Here is a 22,099-nt window from a genome sequence, read left to right as displayed (position 1 = left end):
GCGGGGCCTAAAGAAAGAGTGTTTGCTCTGAAACGATTGTATTGAAGGAAGTCTTGAGAGACGGACGGGTAAAATTAGATTGACAGAAGCACCAGGAGGCTCAAGTGTGTCAGACAGATCTGTGTCACACTCCTCCTCGTCAGATTTTACACCTTTGTGTGATTCCAACACAGTCGAAGATTTACTGCCCTTATCAGATCTGATTTCACGAGGAAGTTTACAATCATTTCACGCCGAGCTTGAGAATGTGCTTCAACAGTCTGCCTTTAAAACAACAAAGAAAAAAACATTATTTATTTATTTTACGTTTACTTAGATAAATGTACTATTACACAATGCATGCACCTGAGTTTAAAAAATTTAGGAGTGCATTAAAAAGGTTCAGGATTGCAATGAAAATGATCAAATTATGTGTTTTTTCATTTGAATATTTCTGTTTCAAGCTGTGTAAATTGTGTGTGTGTGTGTGTGTGTGTGTGTGTGTGTTTATCTTTCCTTCCTGTTACGGGACAGCCCAAAAACTACAAGGAACCTTTAGATAAATAAAAACCAATAACCCCCCCCCCCAAAAAAAAAACAAACTTTATGCATAATGATGGACTTTTCATTGTAAACGAGCCTGGAATTACAGAGGGACTTTTATTTTGAAATGTCAATAAAAAAAAGATGGGGTTGATAAACTCTCTAAAACATATTACAATATAAACACCTTAAAGTAAATGTCACAATTCATTAACAGTAGGCCATGACCATAAACGAAAAACATGAAATTAACTGAAGGTTCAAATGTTTAATTAAACTGAATGAATTGTTAAAAAAACAACAACGATTAATTAATCTTTTAACGATTAATCGTAGCTCTAGTAGGTCATAAATGCGTGATATTCATTGATTGCGAACTGGTCTGAAACCACGAGAGGTAGAACAGCGCCTTTTTTGTATATCCAAATAAAGTTAAAGTGTTTAGTTGTTTGTAGTCAAAGCAGCAAAAAACACACACAATCTGGTTACAAACTGATTTTTGGAGTAATCTGAATGGATTTAGATGTGATTCCAGACAAAATGTTTTTAATATGTGTAGGAATATGAATAAATGCGTTAAATGTAGCAGGTTGAGTAACGCCGTACAGTCTGATTGAGTTTCAGTGTTGAGTGTACTCGTCAGACTGAGAATAAGGGTGCGACCCATTCTGGGAGAGAAGGATTGGGGAAAACAGCAGAAATGAAAGGAATAGGGCAAGAAACGGGTGGAATAACTCAAGCGCTCTCTGATAAAGAAACGCAGATGGGTGGTCGAGCATAAGAGGGACTAATGACTGTATTTACGAGATGAACGACAACACATGTTGTAATTGTGGAAAACATTAACCTTGAAAACTCAAGTCTAGCATTAAAGAGTCACGGCGTAAGCAGATCATAATTACGTGTTCATCCTAGGGATGGCTCGATACCACAATTTTGGTTTCGGTACGGTACCAGAACCTAATACCTCGGTATCGATACTAAATCGATACCACAGGTGACAAATAACCAGCCTCAAAATTTAAGTGAATTGAAACAGTTTTATTAAAAAACACTGCTTGAAACTCTGCTGCACCGAATGTGCAAACAAAAAGTTATCAAAATGTAAAAAAAAAAAAATTTTAATAAATAAAAAACAGTCAGGGAACTTACAGTAGGTTAAATTTTGATTTAAAAAAAAAAAGAAAAAAAAGAAAAGGACACCTGAAATGATACAATTAAAATAGGTTAATATCTATTATCTATAATAATTGATTAATATAGAATAATAATAGAATAATGAAATGAAATGTAAACCATTAGCTGTCATGCATCAAAAGAATTATCAACATTTATAGCATTTATTCATCTTGGTTTGATTACTGTTTGGTTTGGGTTCATATTAGTTTAATGCATAAAGTAATGTTAACATGCTAAACATGTATTAGTATATTTAAATAATAATTACGGATTGATCTATTCTAGATTAATAAATGCTATAATACTGTCAGGTCAGGTTACCTAATGAATGATGACAAATGTAGCTTAAATGTAAAGTGTTACTCTAACATTCATATTAGTAATATCCATATTACTACTATTACTCTCTCTCAGCTGATTCCTCAGTTGGTCGCCACAGCAGCAGTGATAGATATGCCTTTCATTTTACTATCACCAATACTAAAATTAATATCACTTATCTCTTTATTCATTCAAATTCAATTAATATATGATTGTTTGAAAGGGCAAAAAAAATATGAGAACTAAACTTCATTGGTTCTAGCGTGTCATGAAAGCACATTTGAGCTTTCGTGTTTACCGTGTCATATTTAATTGATAAGCTCTATGTGCGCTGTGAATAAAAGTCTAAATTAAATCAGTTGAATGATGGACTCACGTGTCGATCTCTGAACTCTTTGAACAAGTCAGGATGATCAAGTGACAAGTGGTCAACGTTAGCCAGATTTGATGTGTTGCCTCCCGTGGCAAATTTAAAGCAGCGTTTGTACAGTGGTGCATTGAGGTCTGTTGCTTCACCTTTCTCATTACTTTTGTAGGCAAAGTAATGCCATATTTCACTCCTATTGCTCTCTTTATTTATTAATTTCGGGCGTGTAGAATGAGCTTCATCTGTTTGATCCATCGTGTTCCTCCGTTGTCACCGTTTGCCGGTTTTGCGTGACCCGCGTCAGTTTGGATAGTGCACTGCCGCCTAGCGGTGAACTTCGAAACAGCAGCGCATCAAATACCGAAGTGAGCAAAATTATGATATTGTACCGTTTGAAATATAATATATACCGGTATTTTTGCAGTACCGGTATACCGCGCATCCCTAGTTCATCCACTGGGCAGTTTAGTTCATATTGCTTACACAGCTGGTTTATGAGCAATAAAACTACATTTCCCATCAGTCTCGGTGGCAGCAGGATCAGTTGCATTGCTAATGTTCATCCTCTCTTTCAGAACTATTTTCAGGACTCTCTTTTAGAACTCTCTCTTTTAGAACTCTCTCTTTTAGAACTCTTTTTCGGAACTCTTTTTAGGACTCTTTCAGAACTATTTTTAGGACTCTCTCTTTCAGATAGGGATGGGCATTTTTCAAAAATATTGCATTCGAATATTCGGGCTCATAAAATCCGAATATTCGTTTATTTAAATGTCGTTTAACGAAAAAGACGTTATTTTTTAAGGTAATTTTTTTTTTGTTTTTTTTTGTCACCATTTCTGAAGAAGCTTACGATTAGGCAATGTACACAACAAGCTTGCAATATACACAACAATCTTACAATATATGTTAAAGTTTTCTTTTAATTGAAAACATTAAACAGTAGGCCTATGTGTAAACAAAAAAATATAAAGAACAAAAGGATATAAGCTCAAGCAGCGCGAACGGAAAAAAACGCCTAATAAAGCAGAGTAGCAGATTGCGCCAGTTATCGTACAGAACGTTACACATACACTCGAGTCAGCATATGATTATCGTGTTTATATTGTTTCACGTTTATGTTGAGAAAAACAATAATATCCACATGGAGGGGCGCTGCCAGCAATTTATGCTCGAGTGAGAAAACGCGCTGCGCTGACAGACGTTTCAGAGAAATAAAGATAACGGTGTTCTAGTTCTAAGTTTCTAACAGCACTGTGCGTTTTCTGTTCTTAAACCTCTCTCAAAGAAAACTTAAAGGAAGAATAGGCCTATGTCTCAAAATCATTTTGCTTTTAGATAAGTTATCATCTCGGATCACTCGCACTACAGCTGCGCTTACCTGTCGGTCAACTGCTGTTTGGATTTCATGTGATTTCTCATTGTGGTGATGATATTATAACTCCAGATTAATTAATTAATTTGATCAAAAGTAATTCCATTTTGTAAAATCATTTAGTAACCTCATTTTCGACTAGTAATTCCAAACTTCGCGAGGCAGACGACGACATTATGATCAAATACAAACAACTTGTTAAACACGCGCCACAGTGCCACCCAGTGCATTTGATTATAACTGCGAGTTAGTGCTTGGGATTCATCAGGGATTCACTGCATTTACGACCCGCAAAGTATTTACGGCTTCATAAATTCGATAAAATTCGAATAGTATTTTATTTTTCGAATAATAATTACAGATCGAATATTCTAAAATTTGAATATTCGTGCACATCCCTACTTTCAGAACTCTCTTTCAGAACTCTCTTTTAGAACTCTCTTTTAGAACTCTCTTTTAGAACTCTCTTTCAGAACTCTCTTTTAGAACTCTCTTTCAGAACTCTCTTTCAGAACTCTCTTTTTCAGTCTCTGAGCTGGCGAGCAGCTGTGTAAGGTCGTCGTGTTTGAGGTTTTGTTGATGTATTTGGGGTCATGAGAACATCCCAGCGGTCGCCTCACTCTCTGTCTGTCGTTTGGGTGCAAATGGACTGTGTTGCAGATGTGTTTTCTCAAGGGTTTTACACACACACACACACACACACACACACACACACACACACACACACACACACACACACACACACAAAATTGGAACCAATGATTAACCAGTAATACTGTATTAACCAACCATTCCCATTAATTAACCAGTATTTTGCTATTTTGAGACCAAATGGCTGGTCAACAGACGTTTTCCCAAATCTACAGCCGTTGTTAATGGATAATGCAGAAAGGTTCAGATGAGTTCTATGTAATCCTAGGGCTCTTGACTCTATTTTAAAGAACACTTTCTGCCATTAAAGGTTCTTAATAAGGAAAAATGTCTTGAATGTCATAATTTACATTCTTTATTATACGGGAACCAAACATGTGATTGACCCCATTGACTTTGTTTTTTTTTATTTTTTTATTCTATGGTATGGAAGTTAAGGGGCCCTCAACTTTTTGGTTACCAATATTCATTTTTGGGTGAACTATCCCTTTAAATGATTGCATAACACTTTCATGTTCAATGGGCTATTTTCCAACAAATTTTTTTCTACTGATAAAGTATGTTTACGAGTTTATGTCATAAAATGTTATTAAAATCGAATGAAAACAAATGTAGTTAATTGAAACTAAATCCATTAAATGGAATTTAGATGAATATTTCACAAAATATGACTGAAAATCAGCCAAAAATATTTGAAATCAGAAACTGACAGAGCTTATATAATTACTGTGTTTTGATATATGAAAAATATTGATCAATTATTATGTATAATTTTCTTTATTTATTGAAGTCTTATTTATGATTATTTTATTTTCTACTTCTCTTAGGTTTGCAATTAAAATAGCCTGTGCTGCTATTATGGCATGAACGAATGAATGTTGGAAAACAAGAAAACAACAATGCATTTTTAACTGATCAGGCGTTGGCAAGCTGGCTGTTGATGCAGAATGATTAAATATTGTCCAGTTTACTGTTCAGTTTTGGCTTTATACCAGTCTCTGCTCTCTAGATATCAGCACTGGTCATAGTTCTGTCAAACTATCAACTCAACATACAAGTGTCTGCCATTACAAATACATCGAATCATCTATTTTAAATCTGGATCAGCCAAAGTCGTCCCATGTGGGAATCTGCGACTCGCTCAGGGTGTGGAGGAGCGTCAAACACTAAAATAACTCACCGACCTGACAGACTCAATGGAGTGTGCAGATCTGAATCACTAACCACCCAAACCAGTTCCCGGGCGCGGGGGAACGCCATGAGTCCCGCTATCAGAACAACCCTTTTGCTGCTCAGGTTTAAACCTGGAAATAATAGGGGACATTTGTGATTCCCATGTTTGGAACATCTAGAAATGTCTAAAGCTAAATTGCCTTTGATCTGTTCAGCTGTAAAAGATTTAATTAGCTAGAAATTGCTTTTTGTCAATGTTAATCTTCACAAAATGTGTTTTGCCCACCATTGGCAAGCTTGTTTGGAAATTACGATTATTTTTAGTAGGGGTGTCAAGATTCGATACATATCACGATACTGAACTAACTCACGATACGATATTATTGCGATACTCCAAGACACATGATAAAAGGTTAACAAAAAACGCACTGTTGATTAAAATGTTAAATTTGGTGTTACATTGTGTGTGTAAAATGAATAGGTTTGGACTTGTGCTGGAAACCCAAAGCACAGGACAATAGAGACACCGGAATAACAATATTCATGATTCTGAAGCTGAAGCATTATTAAATTTCTGAAACGAATATGTTTGCACTCCTTCACTGACTAGATATATTTAAAATAATGTAGGCCACTTTTTACTGGTAACAGACATTTGTCATTATCAGGACCCACAAATATTCCCCTGTTGCATTATTATACATTATATTCAACATTATATACAGTAGTTTAATATAGTACTGACACTAAAACTCTGTAAGCTTTTTTTTCTCACAGTAATTTATATTTTGGGTGAACTATCCACAATACAGGTTGTCACTATCTACGATACATATTGATGCATTTTTGTATTACGACATATTGTGACACGATATATTGTTACACCCCTAATTTTTAGTCAGGTTCAATCTTGTTCCTGCCACTTTTGCCCATATTAACTTTCCACTATAAACTTTCCACTATAACGTTCCTATCCACTATAAACCCAGCTAACAAACGTGTTTTAAGAATGTTTTGTTGTGAAAGTGCCAAAAGGAAGGTGTTTTCTGGACTGTCCATTGAAGCCGCACACATTGTTGTTTCTGGTTGTGTGTGTTGGTATGATCTGGTCAGACCTGTTGTGTCCCACCCTCTCCTGCAGCTCGAGCGCTGTGAGATTCAGTGGCGCGTGGGAACCGCTGTCGGCCATCTTGCGCCTGTTTGGGCTTGCAGTGTTGCAGTTCAGTTGAACTCAGTGATTTGTTTGTGTCCTTGGGCGACTGCTCTAACCCGACACCTGCGTGAGTTCACCTGCCTTACCAGTTCCTTCGCGCCAAGAGTTTTTGTAAACACTGCAAGATCCAAACCACTGGGCCGCTCTATTATTTATGGTTTATTGTGCAAAATTTCATTTGGATGGTTTAACCTGTTAACTTTCACACCGCTTTTTGAGCATAGATCCGAACTTAAACATTGTACTTCATGAAAGCTTTGAAAAACAGACTTTTTTATATATAGGAAGACACTCAACAGATTATTGCAGAAGTAAAAGCATTTCAAAAAATGATAGTGTACAAATGTTAAAGAAGATTAGCCTAGGTTTACTGTAAAGCAAATGTTCTGAATTATATTTTAAATAAAATACATATTTTTCTAAATAATTTGGATTCTAAAATCACTATAAATTAAAACCATAGGCTGTCTAACCAAGCTTTAACCAGAAAAAAATTGTCCGTCTTAAAGGTTTTAAAGTACAATTTCTATGATAACACCAATTTCAAAACAATTTTGTTTTGTTTAAGCTTTCGAATGATGATTACTAAAATATGTGAGGGGGAAAAAAGCATTAAAAAACCATAGATTTACACCCCCTCCAGAAACTAGACATGTCGCGATTGTTGATTAAGCATCTGATCGTGGTTATTCAATCTAATCACAATAATTATGCACTTTTAAAAACAAACAAAAAAACACTATTATGAAGTTGTAGTACACAAAGATAGTCAAAGGTCTTCCATCACCCACGTTTGTTGGTTTAATTAGACTGCATTATAATATCATATTATATTATATTATATTATATTATATTATATTATATAGGATTTCAAGTAAAAGCCGCAAAGTCATTTTTCCAGAACCTTTGTTTTCGCTGTTCCTCAGTGGTGGCTTGATCTTTGCATGACTCTAAAACACCTAAAATCGCATCTTTTCCTTCACCATTTGACTGAATCCTCAATATGTCTCATTTCCCTCCCTGTATTCTTCTAAACAGTGTTTGAAATGTCAAATTTTACCTTTGTTAATGGTATTGCCTCCTTAGGATGAATCACTTTGTCGTAATTCTTGTTTGTAAGTCGTTTTGGATATGGAATCAATGGAAATTTGGAAATGAGTAAACGTAAATGATTTGGGAAGTGTTTTTCTCTAATTTATATTTTTATTGCACTATAGTAACCAACTCTGCACAGTTAAAAGGTTAGTTGTGTAGTTTTATTAGCGTTTAGCTTTGTTCTTCCCTGCCTTCGTTGATCTGAACAGGCCTGTGACCCGCCGGAGACCCGCTGCTCTTTGACACGAAGTTTAAACAAGCACGCCGTTGTCCAAACACGTCTCTGAATAGTATAATCAACAATGTGTTTGGCTGAACCGCATTTAAAACGAAACATCCCACGTTCATTTATCAGTGCAAGTGTGTGTGTTCGAGACGCTTAGCTGTAATTACAGGCGGCGGTGTCAATTCATGTGTCCGCCAGGAGCGAGATGTATGCTGTGTTTTACGAGCTGCTGCTGACCTAACCTGTGTTTGGACGAGCTGTACAGACCCAGCATTCCTGAGCGAGTGTGTAAGACGTGCAGGAAACTGCTCCGTTGTAGATCTGTTTCTCGTCCGCTCGCGTTGCTAGCATTAGCTAACAAGAGCCTCTTCAGCTGCTGTTTATTTAAGATGTTAAACGCAGATATCAGAGATCCTCCTCACCCTTGTGAATGTGATGGGCCTAGCAACCACCCGAACACCCTGGCAACCACATAGAAACATGCAAAACCATTCAGAACACACTAGCAATGGCGTAGCGACAACCTAGCATTGTATCTTGTTATCTACAAAAATCTACAAAGTTATCTGATTTTTCTAAACCATTATAACACATTTTTGTATTTAGAATAGCATGCACAAACAATTTGCTGATAAAATAAACTGGAAAAGCTTCTTCAGGCGGATGATGTAATTGTCTATTTTTGCTGTTTCTTGTTTATTCTGCCAGTCAGGGTTTGAAATAAACACTGTGTACATTATTAAACATGCTTATTATTAAAGCACACACACACACTCACTCACTCACTGTCACACAAACGCACAAACACTCTCACGCGCACACACTCATCTCTCTCTCTCTCTCTCTCTCTCTCTCTCTCTCTCTCTCACACACTCTCTCTCTCTCTCTCTCTCTCTCTCTCTCTCTCTCTCTCACACACTCTCTCTCTCTCTCTCTCTCTCTCTCACTCTCTCTCTCTCACTCTCTCTCTCTCTCACTCACTCACTCACTCACTCACACATCTGTAATATTTGTGTGTGTATTAAAGGTCGTTCCTCTGCCCCGTAACACCCCGCTCTCCTCTCTCTCCTCCAGAAACCATGTCGGACGCAGACAAGTTCCTGTACGTGGACCGTAACCTGGTCAGCAACCCTCTGGCTCAGGCCGACTGGGCCACGAAGAAGCTGGTATGGGTGCCGTCGGAGCGGCTGGGGTTCGAGCCGGGCTCCGTGAAGGAGGAGCACGGGGACGAAGTGGTGGTGGAGCTCGCAGACTCGGGGAAGAAGGTGCGGGTCAACAAGGATGACATCCAGAAGATGAACCCGCCCAAGTTCAGTAAGGTGGAGGACATGGCGGAGCTCACCTGTCTGAACGAGGCGTCCGTGCTGCACAACCTCAAGGAGAGATACTACTCCGGACTCATATACGTGAGTCTGAACACACACACACACTCAGAGAGCCAACACAGATCACAGGGAACATCTCTGAACAAACCTTCTTCCAGGAACATTAATAGAACGTTTGTTCAAAGTAATGTGGTTACACTTTACAATAAGGTTCATTAGTTAACATTAGTTAACAAGCTTTCTTAACATGAACAGTACTTCTTCAGCACTTATTAATCTTAGTTCATATTAATTTCAACATTTACTAATACATTATTAAAATCATTAATGATAACATTAGCTAATGCACTGTGAACTAACATGACCATGACAATCAACAGTTGTATTTTTTATTAACTAACATTAACAAAGATTAACTAATACAGTAACAAATGTATTGCTCATTGTTAGTTCATGTTAGTTAATACAATATCTAATGTTAACAAATACAAACTTTGATTTTAATAATGTATTTGTAAATGTTGAAAGTAATATAAACTTAGATTAATAAATGTTGAAGAAGTATTGTTCATTCTTAGTTCATGTTAACTAAAGTAGGTAAGTAATGTTAACTAATGAAGCTTATTGTAAAGTGTTACCTGTAATGTTCTCAAAATGTTAGCACAGAAACATTATTTATACATCGCACATGAAGAGTTTTCTCTGAAACTCTTAACGTTTTTAAATGTTACCAGTTTTAGAATGTTCAAAAGTAACGTTTCCTTCACATTTGCAAAACGGAACGTTCGCAAAACCAGGAAATAACCTTTTTAAAACATTTAAAATGCTGGACGTTTTGAACGTTCTGAGATCGTTCAGAAATGTTTTTTTTGTAACGTAATGGGAATATTAGAAAAAACGTTCTTGGAATAGTCTATATTTTTAGACCCTGTAAAGCCTGACATGAAATAGTAGCCAAATATATATACATACAACATTTTTGTTTCATATTTGATACACCAGGGTTTTATGGCTCATATAAGTATGATATAGTGAGAATATGGAGGAAAAAAACAGCAAATTTTTATTCAGAGACCCCAAACTGAAAAAACTATGCCATTTTGTGCAGATAGGACTGACATTTATTCAGATATTATGATATTTATACGGAAAAAAAGTATGAAATTCTGCTTGTAATCTGTATTAATGAGATCTTTATAACAGTATGGAAGATACTTGCCTATAAATGGCAAAAAATGCATATAAATATCAGTCATCTGCCAATAATATCTTAATAAGATGATATTTAAATGCTTAGATTTATGATCAAAGCTCTGTAGGTTTAAAACATAAAATGCAATATAACGATGATTTTTCCATAAAAGGATGTCTGGATAATCTAGAAAACCAGCAGGCTTCATAGGGTTAATACGAGAACTAGGTCCTACAATTGAATTTCCCACAATTCCACAGTCCCACCAGTTTGATTGTTTCCCCAGGTAAAACAGGAGCTCGTTCAGTGTTTTTGTGGGTCAGAGGTTTGTTTTGAGAAATTTTAAGTTATTCAACAGCCTTGAATGCAGATAACGGGGTCTCACTGACTCGATCGCTGAAACTGTTCAGTGCCGTTTCTCCAAACAGGAAGCTTTAAGAACAATGTGCCCCCGAGGGACAGGAAATGATGCGTGCGGGAGGGGAGAGCAGGTTTGAGTTAAATGTGATCGAGAAAGAGAGAGTCTCTACTAGACAGTCATATCATTTGGTTAAGAGAAGTCAGGCCTGGTTGATCCGGGTTTGGGTTCACACTGGTTCCGGTTCTTGAATCTGGATCTAACAGGTCTGTTATGTCGTTCTGAAGCCGATTTGAGTCATAACTAGCACGACAACCACATACATTTTTTTTGCAGTGCAACAATTTAGTTGCATTAACAGAAAATAAAGAGGTTTTGTCTTTGGAAAAGCTCAATCTGATTACGTTAACTCGATTAACACACATGAGGAGAACTAACATGCCAGCAATGGAAAGTTCTCACTTCACCTTTTTGCCGATTATTTTTGTTCTTGTGGTTTTATGACGAAAACAAATGAAACTTGCTCACAGGCTCTTTCTGCAGTGAGGATTATACATATATTATATTATATTACATTATATTGCAATAAAGAAATGCAACATTTATTAGCAGACGGACTTTGTGGACTTGCATTTTCTCAAATGAAATGTGTTTAGTGATGATTACAGAACTGATATTTAATAATATCCTGATGCTTTGTGCTGTTCTGAAGGCCCCGAGTTCATGCGATCCTGCTCATCAGGTGCGGTTTGCTTATGCAAATCAGGCCAGATTAGTTTCATACCGACTGTGAACCGCAGTGAAACCCAGACCTGATGTGGACACGCGTCCATTTCACTTCAGAAAACACTGTAAACGTAAATTCATCTGACGGTTTGGGACTAAATAAAGCAGCTGTGTGATGTTACTGTTTTTTACACAGTTTTTACTGTATTTTTGAGACGTTTGAAGGCCAGTGTGGATGGTGTGTGTGTGTGTGTGTGTGTGTGTGTGTGTGTGTGTGTGTGAGCTCACGCTGACTGAATGCTTCTGTTGTGTGCCGCAGACGTACTCGGGTCTGTTCTGTGTGGTCATCAACCCATACAAGAACCTGCCCATCTACTCCGAGGAGATCGTGGACATGTACAAGGGCAAGAAACGCCACGAGATGCCACCGCACATCTACGCCATCACTGACACGGCCTACAGGAGCATGATGCAGGGTAACACACACACACACACACACACACACACACACACACACACACACAGTCTGGTTCGCTATCTTTGTTGGGACTTTCCATAGACGTAATGGTTTTTATACTGAACAAACTGTTATTTCTGTCTCCTTACACTAACCCTACCCATCACACACACACACACACACACTTACATAAAAAAAAAAAAAAACCTCATTCTGTATGATTTATAAGCTTGTGTACCTCAGTTTAAGTCCTCATGAGTGTGTGCATTCGGGTTTAAGTCCTTGCCGGGATAGAAAAACATGTACACACTCACACACACAAAAACACATACACAAACACACACAAGCACACACATAAACACACAAACAAACACGCGCGCACACACACACACACACACACACACACACACACGTCCTACAGGATGTAGATTCTGACTGGAACTTCAGTCAGTTCCTCTTCCTGTCATTCAAATAAATTAAAGTCACACAACAATGTGGTTTCATTAGGCCAGCGCAGACAAAACATAAATGTTTACATCATTAATATAGACTAATTATATTATTCCCTGAAATGTAAATAGATTTTATCAGCTGATTTGAGATGTTTTCTCTGCTGTCGGGACAATAAACAGATTTGAATGCTGAAATGCAACAACATAAAAATGTTAATGAAAATCCGTGATTTAAAGATGCCTTTTCAAAAACTAAATATTTATAAACACACAAGACAACAAAAGTGATATATTATAATATTTTTGGCTTTTTGAATATATATATATATATATATATATATATATAAAAAACCTTAATATTTCTTTAAATTAGGATGGTGTGTGGATTCTAATTAAGTAATAAAAAAAAAATATTTGAATAAAATGTATTTAAAACTAAACTACAACAGTTATATGAATTTCATTATTTTACTTAATTTACTTCAATTTCATTTATATTTACTTAATAAATTAGTTTTACTTAGTTAATGCTCAAATTCGAATTTCACTTCTACATCCTGTTTTCTTACATCAGTTCAAATTCTTTGAAAAATATGATATTTACAAATACGTAAGAAAAAGTTTTACAGTTAAAGCAGAATCCACACGCTGAATCGATATTCAAAGAAAAATAAGGCTTAACGATCCAATAGAAAAAAAAAAAAACATTCTTTTGTCTGTTGTGCGGATTCAATTTTACTCATAAAAATAAACATTGAGTTAAAAGTAGTATTAAAAACTATCCAAATTTGAATTGCAATTCTAGATCCTGAAGAGAAGTTGGAAAACAACAGTTTCTCTACATTTTTCTGCTGTGCAGATTCATTGTTAAAAGTAGCATTAATCATCCAATGTATCATCCAAATTTGAATTGCAATTCTACATTGTGTTTGTTCAGAAATGCGACTGAAGTCCCGATGAGAATAAAGATCCTGAAACTGAACTGCATCTTGATGTGATTCTGACCGTTGCTCAATAATGCAGTGTTTGTCCCGCTGTGTCAGGGTTTACTGCTCCTCAAGCCTCCTGCAGTGAGTCTCTGACCCACACTCATTACTGAGCTCTGCAGGCGCTCATGTGGAGGCCTTTACAAGACACGCGCTTCATTACTGAACAATGCTGTGAAATATTATTACTATTTAAAACAGCTGTTTTCTATGTGAATATTTGTTCATATGTAATATGTTCATATGTTTATTCCTGTGATCAAAGCTGAATTTCCATCATCTTGTGTCACATGATCCTTCAGAAATCATTTTAATATAAGGATTTGATGATCAAGAAACATTTCTGATTATTACTAATGTTGAAAATAGTAAAAAAAATTGTGGAAACCGTGATGCATTTAATTTTTTCAGGATTCTTTAATGAGTAGAAAGTTTAAAAGAGCAGCATTTAATAGAATCTTTTGTAACATTATAAATGTTTTTATTGCCACTTTTGCATCATTGCTGAATAAAAGCATTCATTTCTTTAAATAAACTTACTGACCCCAAACCTTTGAATGCTAGTGAAAATAATCACACCATTAATTCATATTTATTCCCTGAAATATAAATAGTAACGTAAAATTTCACCACGTTATTTGTAGATGACATTTAAAAAAAAAAGCATATTTATAAATGAGCGAGGAAAAACTCCTGTTGAATTGATTCAAAAGTAAGTTTGTTACAAATAATCAATAATCATGAAAAGAAATGAATCCCTGAAACTGTTGCTTTATCAAGAGTTTTATTAATCTTCATTTAATGTGCCATTTATCAAGAGTTTCACCTGTTATTAATCTTATTAATCTTCAGAATATGCCGTTTAATCTCTAAGAATGTGTCGTTTAGTAAAAGTGAGTGTTAGTTTATCTTTGTTGGTTTTCTGGAAAGGCGGCTCCTTCTCCAGTCACAGGAAGCCAGATATTGACTTCCTGTTCTGTGGTGTGAGCACTTCCTGCTGCAGGAGCTCAGAAGGGTTTGTTCAGAGCCGATAGAGGAGCGTTTCCATCCGGAGCCATTTATAGCCTCATTCAACTGACCAACATGACCACTGATTGACAAACACTGACAAGAACAACATTACAGTTGACATTAAAGCCAAACTTGAGCTTGTTCAGTTTATCATGTGTCATCATCAGTTCATGTTCTTCTTCTGAAGAAACGCCATGCTTCCTAATGATATCTCCCAAGAGTAGCATGTACAGAGCGAACAGCAACGGTCCTAGTACTGAGCCTTGTGGGACTCCGTACAGAACTTGTGATTGATAAGACAATCTCTTAAAATGAATATTTCTTGCCAAATAATCAAAATACATAAAATGATACTGCTTTTCTAAAAAACAAAACAAGTTATTTTAAAATATGAATGATATACGTATATATAATATAAAAAATATAATACAAAATTATTATTTCCTGCCAAATAACATCATTTAAAATACTTATAATACATCGTTTTTAAAAACAAAAATATTTTATATATATATAAACATTTTATATATATATATATATATATATATATATATATATATATAATATAATATATAATTTTTATATATATATATAAATAAATATAAATTTAAATATAAATATAAATTATATAATATAATATAATAATAAAATATGAATAAAATCAAAGTTAAAACATATATAAATATAAAATAAAATCTAAAAGTATTACTTCCTGCCACATTTACTTACTCAAACTCATTTAAAAAAAATCATAAATAAAAGAAAAATTGAAATGGAATTGAAACTATTAATAAAAATGTGCAAAAAGTGAACAATTCAAGTATACATAAAATACAAAAAATCTTTGTTTCTCACTCAAAAGACATAAAATGAGAGAAATGAAGTGCTTAGCGAATGTGTTTGCACTGTGTAAATGATTCGTTCTTCTCCTCCAACAGACCGCGAGGACCAATCCATTCTCTGCACGTGAGTCACATGGTCTTGCATGTCTTCTCTGATTATGATTTGTCCATGAAATCTGTGCTTGATGTCTCACTCGTGTTTGTCTGCGTGTTCAGGGGCGAATCTGGAGCCGGAAAGACAGAAAACACCAAGAAGGTCATCCAGTATCTGGCTCACGTGGCCTCGTCTCACAAGACCAAGAAAGACCAGGTTAGTTCCTGACGACCAAAGCGCTTCTGTTCAGGCAGAAGTCGAGTAAAGTAACGTGTTCTTGCGTTCTCCACCCCGATCTTTCGTCTGGGTTCACATCATCCTGTCAGATCAGATCCGGCTGGTTTTGATGATGGCAGGGAGTTTGAAGCAGATCACAAACATCATCCTCGATTAGAGCAGCCGTAGGTCCAGTTTAATCAGTGATGACGTCACTTCCTCATCCTTAAAATAAAAAAAATATATAAAATAGAAGTTGTTTATGCGAGCCTGTTGGGCTATATTTATGCATATCGTTTCAATCAGATTTAAAATTATTTTTAACACATAATTTTTTTTCACATTTTGTAATATACATTAAATATACATAAATTAAAAAATATTACGTTTGTTTTAACATACTTTTTTTGCTAATTGTACTATACATTATAAATGAAATGAAAATAAAAAATGTATTAATTAAATTATTTTTGAAAGCTTGTTAGGCCATATTTCTGCATACAGTTTTTAATCATATTTAAAACCATTTATTTATTTACACATTATTAATATATTGAATATGAAAATAAATGAAAAGATCAATTGTTTATATTATACTTTATTTTTGCAAGCCTTTTGAGATGTATTTCAGCATATTCAATCAGATTTAATACCTTATATTAATACCTTATATTTATTAATAGCATACTTATTTTTACATATTGGAATATACATTAAATATACATAAAATAAAGTTTTAGATTTTGTAACCGGGTTGTAGATTTCAACAATGTCTCTCTAGTTTGCAGCCGTGACTTTATTGACCGTGTTGAAGTATTGAGCTCGACTAGCGCAGGTTTGCCAATACGCTTGTCCTCATTTGTTCCCTGTTCATGGAAAAGGAATCAATCCAGAGTGTTTTGGGAAAAATAAATGATGTGTTCAGTGTGTTTTCCTGGGATTCTGATGTTTCTGATCAGTCATCCTGGAGTGGATCTGGACTGAGCCGGTGTGTGTGTGTGTGTAAGTTAAAGGTTTGAGTGTTTTTCTCTTTGTACCAACAGAGCATCTCCGTCCTGTCACATGTGAGTCTCATCATCTCTCCATCTCCGTCTCATTCCCATCTCCCATCCCGTATCCCTAATCTCGCTGCTGCTGGGTGAACCAATGAAGCCGAAACACAGACGCACGACCCTGAGAACCAGTCAATCTCATCACAATAGTGTCTGGCAGAGAGAGAACCAGACCATTTTGAGAACTTAGTGGTGAATGCACTTGATTTCAGTGCAAATAACATCTCAGTGTCGTCCGTCTGAATCCCGCGCTGCGTCTGTGTGTGTGTTTCTGCGCTCGTGGGATCTGGGTTTGAGAACACTGCTCTGTGTGTGTGTGTGTGTGTGTGTGTGTGTGTGTGTGTGTGTGTGTGTGTGTGTGTGTGTGAGGAATCAGCGAATCCCTCCTGCAGCGGGTCTCATGACGTCAGCAATGTTGGGAAACACAAACCTCATGCTGCTGGAATGTTTTTGTGGGTTTAACGAGATTCGCTTTATGAGAGCATGTAAAACGCTTTACAGGGAGATCTCACACACTTACATGAGTTCAACAAGACGATTCTCCTGGTTAGTTTAACTTAAAGACACAGTGCTAGTTAAACATGTTCTAAACTGTGGAGATGCTCTCCTAGGAGGAGGATCCTCTCGTGATGTCACTGTTGTGGGCGGAGTTTAGTCCATGTAAATTAGATGGTTAAGTCAGAGCTAATGGATTAGGCTCCGCCCCCTAGGTGGAGGTTCTTCTAGTGATGTCACTGTTGTAGGCGGGGTTTAGTCCATGTAAAGTAATGGTTAAGTCAGAGCTAACGGATTAGGCTCCGCCCACTGGAAGTCCATCCACCTAGAAACATGGTCTTGGCTCAATTGGACAATTAACACGCGTATAATTAACAAAACACTTTTAATTGATAAATTCATCTTAGAACGTTACATTCCTTGTTTTAAAGTCTCTAGAATGTCATTTTGATTTTGGCTGCAGTTTTGCTGTTTTTGTTACAACCAAATATGCTATTCTGAATTTTTATTTAAAAGAAATATCATGTTTCACTTTAATTTTGGTTGAAGTTTTAGTAGCTTTTTTGTGGTTCGTCACAGCAAAATTTATTATAGTTTTTATTAATATTTTAATACTATTCAAGGTAAGAGTTGTGTGTTGAAAGTGAATGAGGCGTGTGTGTGTGTGTGTGAGGCGAGTGTGTGTGTTCAGAGGTGACGGGCCGCTCACTCCGGTGTTGTTTGGGATTGGGGATCAGACCACGCTTCATCTGTGTGTTTGTTTCAGCTGGTTTGTGTGCGAATAGCTTGCGATGTTGCGCTGAGGAGCTCTTCTTCACAGTGATTGGTTGTTTTGAAGTCACATGTCTGATGATGGGTGTTTTTGAGCGCAGGGCGAGCTGGAGAAGCAGCTGCTGCAGGCCAATCCCATCCTCGAAGCCTTCGGCAACGCCAAGACCGTCAAGAACGACAACTCCTCTCGATTCGTAAGACCCATCAGCACTCACACACAACAGCTGTCGATTCAACAACTCAAACATACATGACTGTTTACAGGGGTAAATTGATAAACGATTGAAAACTGTTTGATTATGCTAATTATCTGGCAACATTCAGAAACATGCTTACTATAAACATGTTAGCAATGTGCTAAATCATGCTAGCACTGTGTAAAATATGTGAGCAACGTGTTAAATCATGCTAGCAATGTGTTAAATTTTACTAGAATAATGCTAGCAACATGTTAAATCATGCTAGCGACGTGTTAGCAATGTGCTTAATCATCATTCTAACAAATATGTTAAATCTTGTTAGCAATATGTTAAAACATGGTAGCAACATGATAAAATATGTTATAAATATGCTAAATCAATGTCTTAAATTTTGCTAGCACTGTGTAAAATGTGCGTAACATGTTAAATGCTAGCAATGTGTTGAATCATACTAGAATCATGTTAGCAATGTGCTAAATCATGATAGCAACGTTAAATCATACTAGAATCATGTTAGCAATGTGCTAAATCATGATAGCAACGTTAAATCATACTAGAATCATGTTAGCAATGTGCTAAATCATGATAGCAACGTTAAATCATACTAGAATCATGTTAGCAATGTGCTAAATCATGATAGCAACGTTAAATCATACTAGAATCATGTTAGCAATGTGCTAAATCATGATAGCAACGTTAAATCATACTAGAATCATGTTAGCAATGTGCTAAATCATGCTAGCAACGTGTTAAATCATACTAGAAGCATGTTAGCAATGTGCTTAATCATCATTCGAACAAATGTTAAATCATGTTAGCGACATGTTAAAACATGCTATCAACGTCTTAAATTGTGTTAGCAATGTGTCAAATCTTATTAGAATCATGTTAACAACATGTTAAATATGATATGATACAATATGAAACAAAATGCTAGCAATGTACTTAATCATGTTAGCAGCATGTTAAATCTTGTCAGAAACATGCTAATTTAATTTGTTAAAACATTTTAATAACGTGTAAAAAATGCTAACGAGTTGGTTAAAACATGTTAGCAGTGTGCTAGAACGTGTTACATTTTAAGAAAAATCTTAAACATCCAGTTTTTCTAAGTTATTTTTAAACTTTCAGACAAGGCTTTGTCAAGCCAGCATCAAAGTTTTTCATCAAACTTTACTCATCTACTTGCTTGCTCATCTACTTTAAAAATGGTAAATTCATAAATAAAAGATTTTTAATGTATATTTTTAAATGTTATTTTTAATAGGCAAAAAAATCATTTGCCTATTAAATATGTTTATTAATTGACATTGTGGTGTTTGAATTATTAAACTTAAACCATTCAATACGTGTGAATGATCTTCTGTCTCTTCTGTGTTTCAGGGCAAGTTCATCAGAATCAACTTTGACGTTAACGGCTACATCGTTGGAGCCAACATTGAAACCTGTATCTTTATGTGCTCGTTAATATGATGATGCTTTGAAGAATGAGCTTCTTAACGCTGGAAATGAACTCATGGCGAAAGTGACGATGGCTTATTTGCATGGCAATGTACTAAATCATGCTAGCAACGAGTTAAATCATACTAGAAGCATGTTAGCAATGCGCTTAATCATCATTCTAACAAATAAGTTAAATCGTGTTAGCAACACGTTAAAACATGCTATCAATGTACTAAATCATGCTAGCAATGAGTTAAATCATACTAGAAGCATGTTAGCAATGCATACGTTAGCTTATTCTAACCAATAAGTTAAATTGTGTTAGCAACACGTTAAAACATGCTATCAATGTACTAAATCATGCTAGCAACGAGTTAAATCATACTAGAAGCATGTTAGCAATGCGCTTAATCATCATTCTAACAAATAAGTAAAATCATGTTAGCAACACGTTAAAACATGTTATCAATGTACTAAATCATGCTATCAATGAGTTAAATCATACTAGAAGCATGTTAGCAATGCGTACGTTAGCTTATTCTAACAAATAAGTTAAATCATGTTAGCAACACGTTAAAACATGCTTGCAATATGATACAGCATGCTAGCAATGGACTAATTCATGCTAGCAACATGTTAAATCTTGCTAGAAACATGTTAGCAATGTGTTAAACTTGTTAGGAATGTACTAATGTGCTCGTTAATATGATGATGTTTTAAACGTGAAAAAATGAGCTTCTTTACGCTGGAAATTAACTCATGGCGAACGATGGCTTATTTGCATATTTATGAGGTTGATAACATTAGCACGACCTGCTTTTGATGACCTGAAACTAAAAATGGCTAACGATAGTTTGTGACTGTATGTAGAGCATGAATAATTAATGTGGCCAGAGCTGAGCCGCTTTCTGATTGGCTGTTAGTATTTAGCATTGTAGCGCTGCATGGAGTCGCACGGCAGCCTAAGTCTCCATTCGAACATTGGTGTGTCAGTCCTTGACTCTGAGCGTCAGACCTGTTGGAAAAGTCCCGCGCGATCCGTCAAGCCAAAGATGAGCGAGCCTTCCACATGTTCTACTACATGCTGACCGGCGCCGGAGACAAACTGCGCTGTGAGTGTGTGTCTGCTTCACGAGGCTCGTCTGATCTCGGCTCTTCCAGCGCGAGACTCACTCTCTGTTTCTGTTCCTCTGTCCATCAGCTGAACTGTGTGTCGAGGGCTACAATAAGTACCGGTTCCTGTCCAACGGGAACGTGACGATCCCGGGACAGCAGGACCGAGACATGTACCTGGAGACCATGGAGGCCATGAGGATCATGAGCATCGCGGAGGAGGAGCAGATCGGTGAGTGTGTGTGTGTGTGTGTGTATAGAGCGGGTAATCGAATCGAATACTTGTTATAAGATTTATATTTCGATTCCTCTTATCGATTCCTTTGTGAGCATTTACATATGACTTTAAACAATTCAGGTGTGAGACGACTCGTGCGCTGTGTTTCAGTGCTGCACACACACACACAAAGTGTGCTCACAGAAAATGGGATTTTAAACCAGTCAAGCGCGAGACGAGTGTAACTATTAGGCAACTCTTAAAGTGACTGCAACTGCCATCTTGATAATAACACCAATCAAACAGCAAGAAAATTCACTCGTTCATGACTGAGTAATATTTTATTTATAAATAGTTATTTTACATTTGATTACAGTTTCTGTACCTGAACATCTTAAAACACTGTTTATTTCACTCGTATCTGTGTTCAGTTGTATCTATTTGTTGCCATTGATTATTTTTTATTTGTTCTTTTTTAATTACTGAGTGTTTACTAGTCTTTAATAATTGAAATGTATATTAGTTAGGCTAGTTCTCTTTCTATGGTAGCCTTTTTTTAAACCACAGGCCTTGTGTAAGTGTTCTTTAGCCTGTTGACTTTTGTTCATGATATTCAGCTACAATTAAATGGTTTGCAATAAGAATAAATGTGAATGATATCAAAGGTTTTTTTTTTTTTTACCTTATTGGAATCAAAATTAGGAAACGATAAAAATCGAATCGTTAAAACGAATCCCAACCCAAGTGCATAGGATCATGTGCCTGCAGTGTGTTTGAGGGACTGTAATGGTGTGTGTGTGTCGCCCCCTGCAGGTCTGCTGAAGGTCATGTCGTCTGTGCTGCAGCTCGGGAACATGTCCTTCAAGAAGGAGCGCCACTCGGACCAGGCCTCCATGCCCGATGATACAGGTGAGCGTCACACACACCTCCGTCTGGTTTAGCACTACTTTTTCACATGGTCTCTGGAAGGTCAAAAGGGTCACTGGATGGTTAATCAGCCTGACCACCAGTAGTAGAGTTATGCTATTAT

At 36.2% G+C, this 22,099-nt stretch overlaps 1 protein-coding gene across 2 annotated transcripts in view; it reads left to right on the top strand.

The window, feature by feature from the left end:
* The window catches only part of myh9b (myosin, heavy chain 9b, non-muscle), a 59,421-nt gene that overhangs the window by 7,474 nt on the left and 29,848 nt on the right, over window positions 1-22,099 (top strand). Inside the window, exons 2-11 of one of the 2 annotated variants that reach the window (XM_084434324.1) lie at window positions 9,194-9,525; window positions 12,040-12,196; window positions 15,565-15,592; window positions 15,685-15,778; window positions 16,822-16,842; window positions 18,198-18,290; window positions 19,680-19,743; window positions 20,753-20,851; window positions 20,941-21,084; window positions 21,883-21,978. In XM_084434324.1, coding sequence (XP_084290450.1) covers window positions 9,199-9,525; window positions 12,040-12,196; window positions 15,565-15,592; window positions 15,685-15,778; window positions 16,822-16,842; window positions 18,198-18,290; window positions 19,680-19,743; window positions 20,753-20,851; window positions 20,941-21,084; window positions 21,883-21,978 — 1,123 coding nt within the window. In that variant the 5' untranslated portion in view covers window positions 9,194-9,198. The remainder of the gene's footprint in view (window positions 1-9,193; window positions 9,526-12,039; window positions 12,197-15,564; window positions 15,593-15,684; window positions 15,779-16,821; window positions 16,843-18,197; window positions 18,291-19,679; window positions 19,744-20,752; window positions 20,852-20,940; window positions 21,085-21,882; window positions 21,979-22,099) is intronic. The other variant, XM_084434325.1, reaches the window with a different exon arrangement.

The sequence above is a fragment of the Rutilus rutilus genome, assembly GCF_951802725.1.
Source record: "Rutilus rutilus genome assembly, chromosome: 1".
NCBI lineage: Eukaryota > Metazoa > Chordata > Actinopteri > Cypriniformes > Leuciscidae > Rutilus > Rutilus rutilus.
Note: the sequence above shows the minus strand (reverse complement) of the source record. Positions and strands in the feature narration are given on the sequence as shown.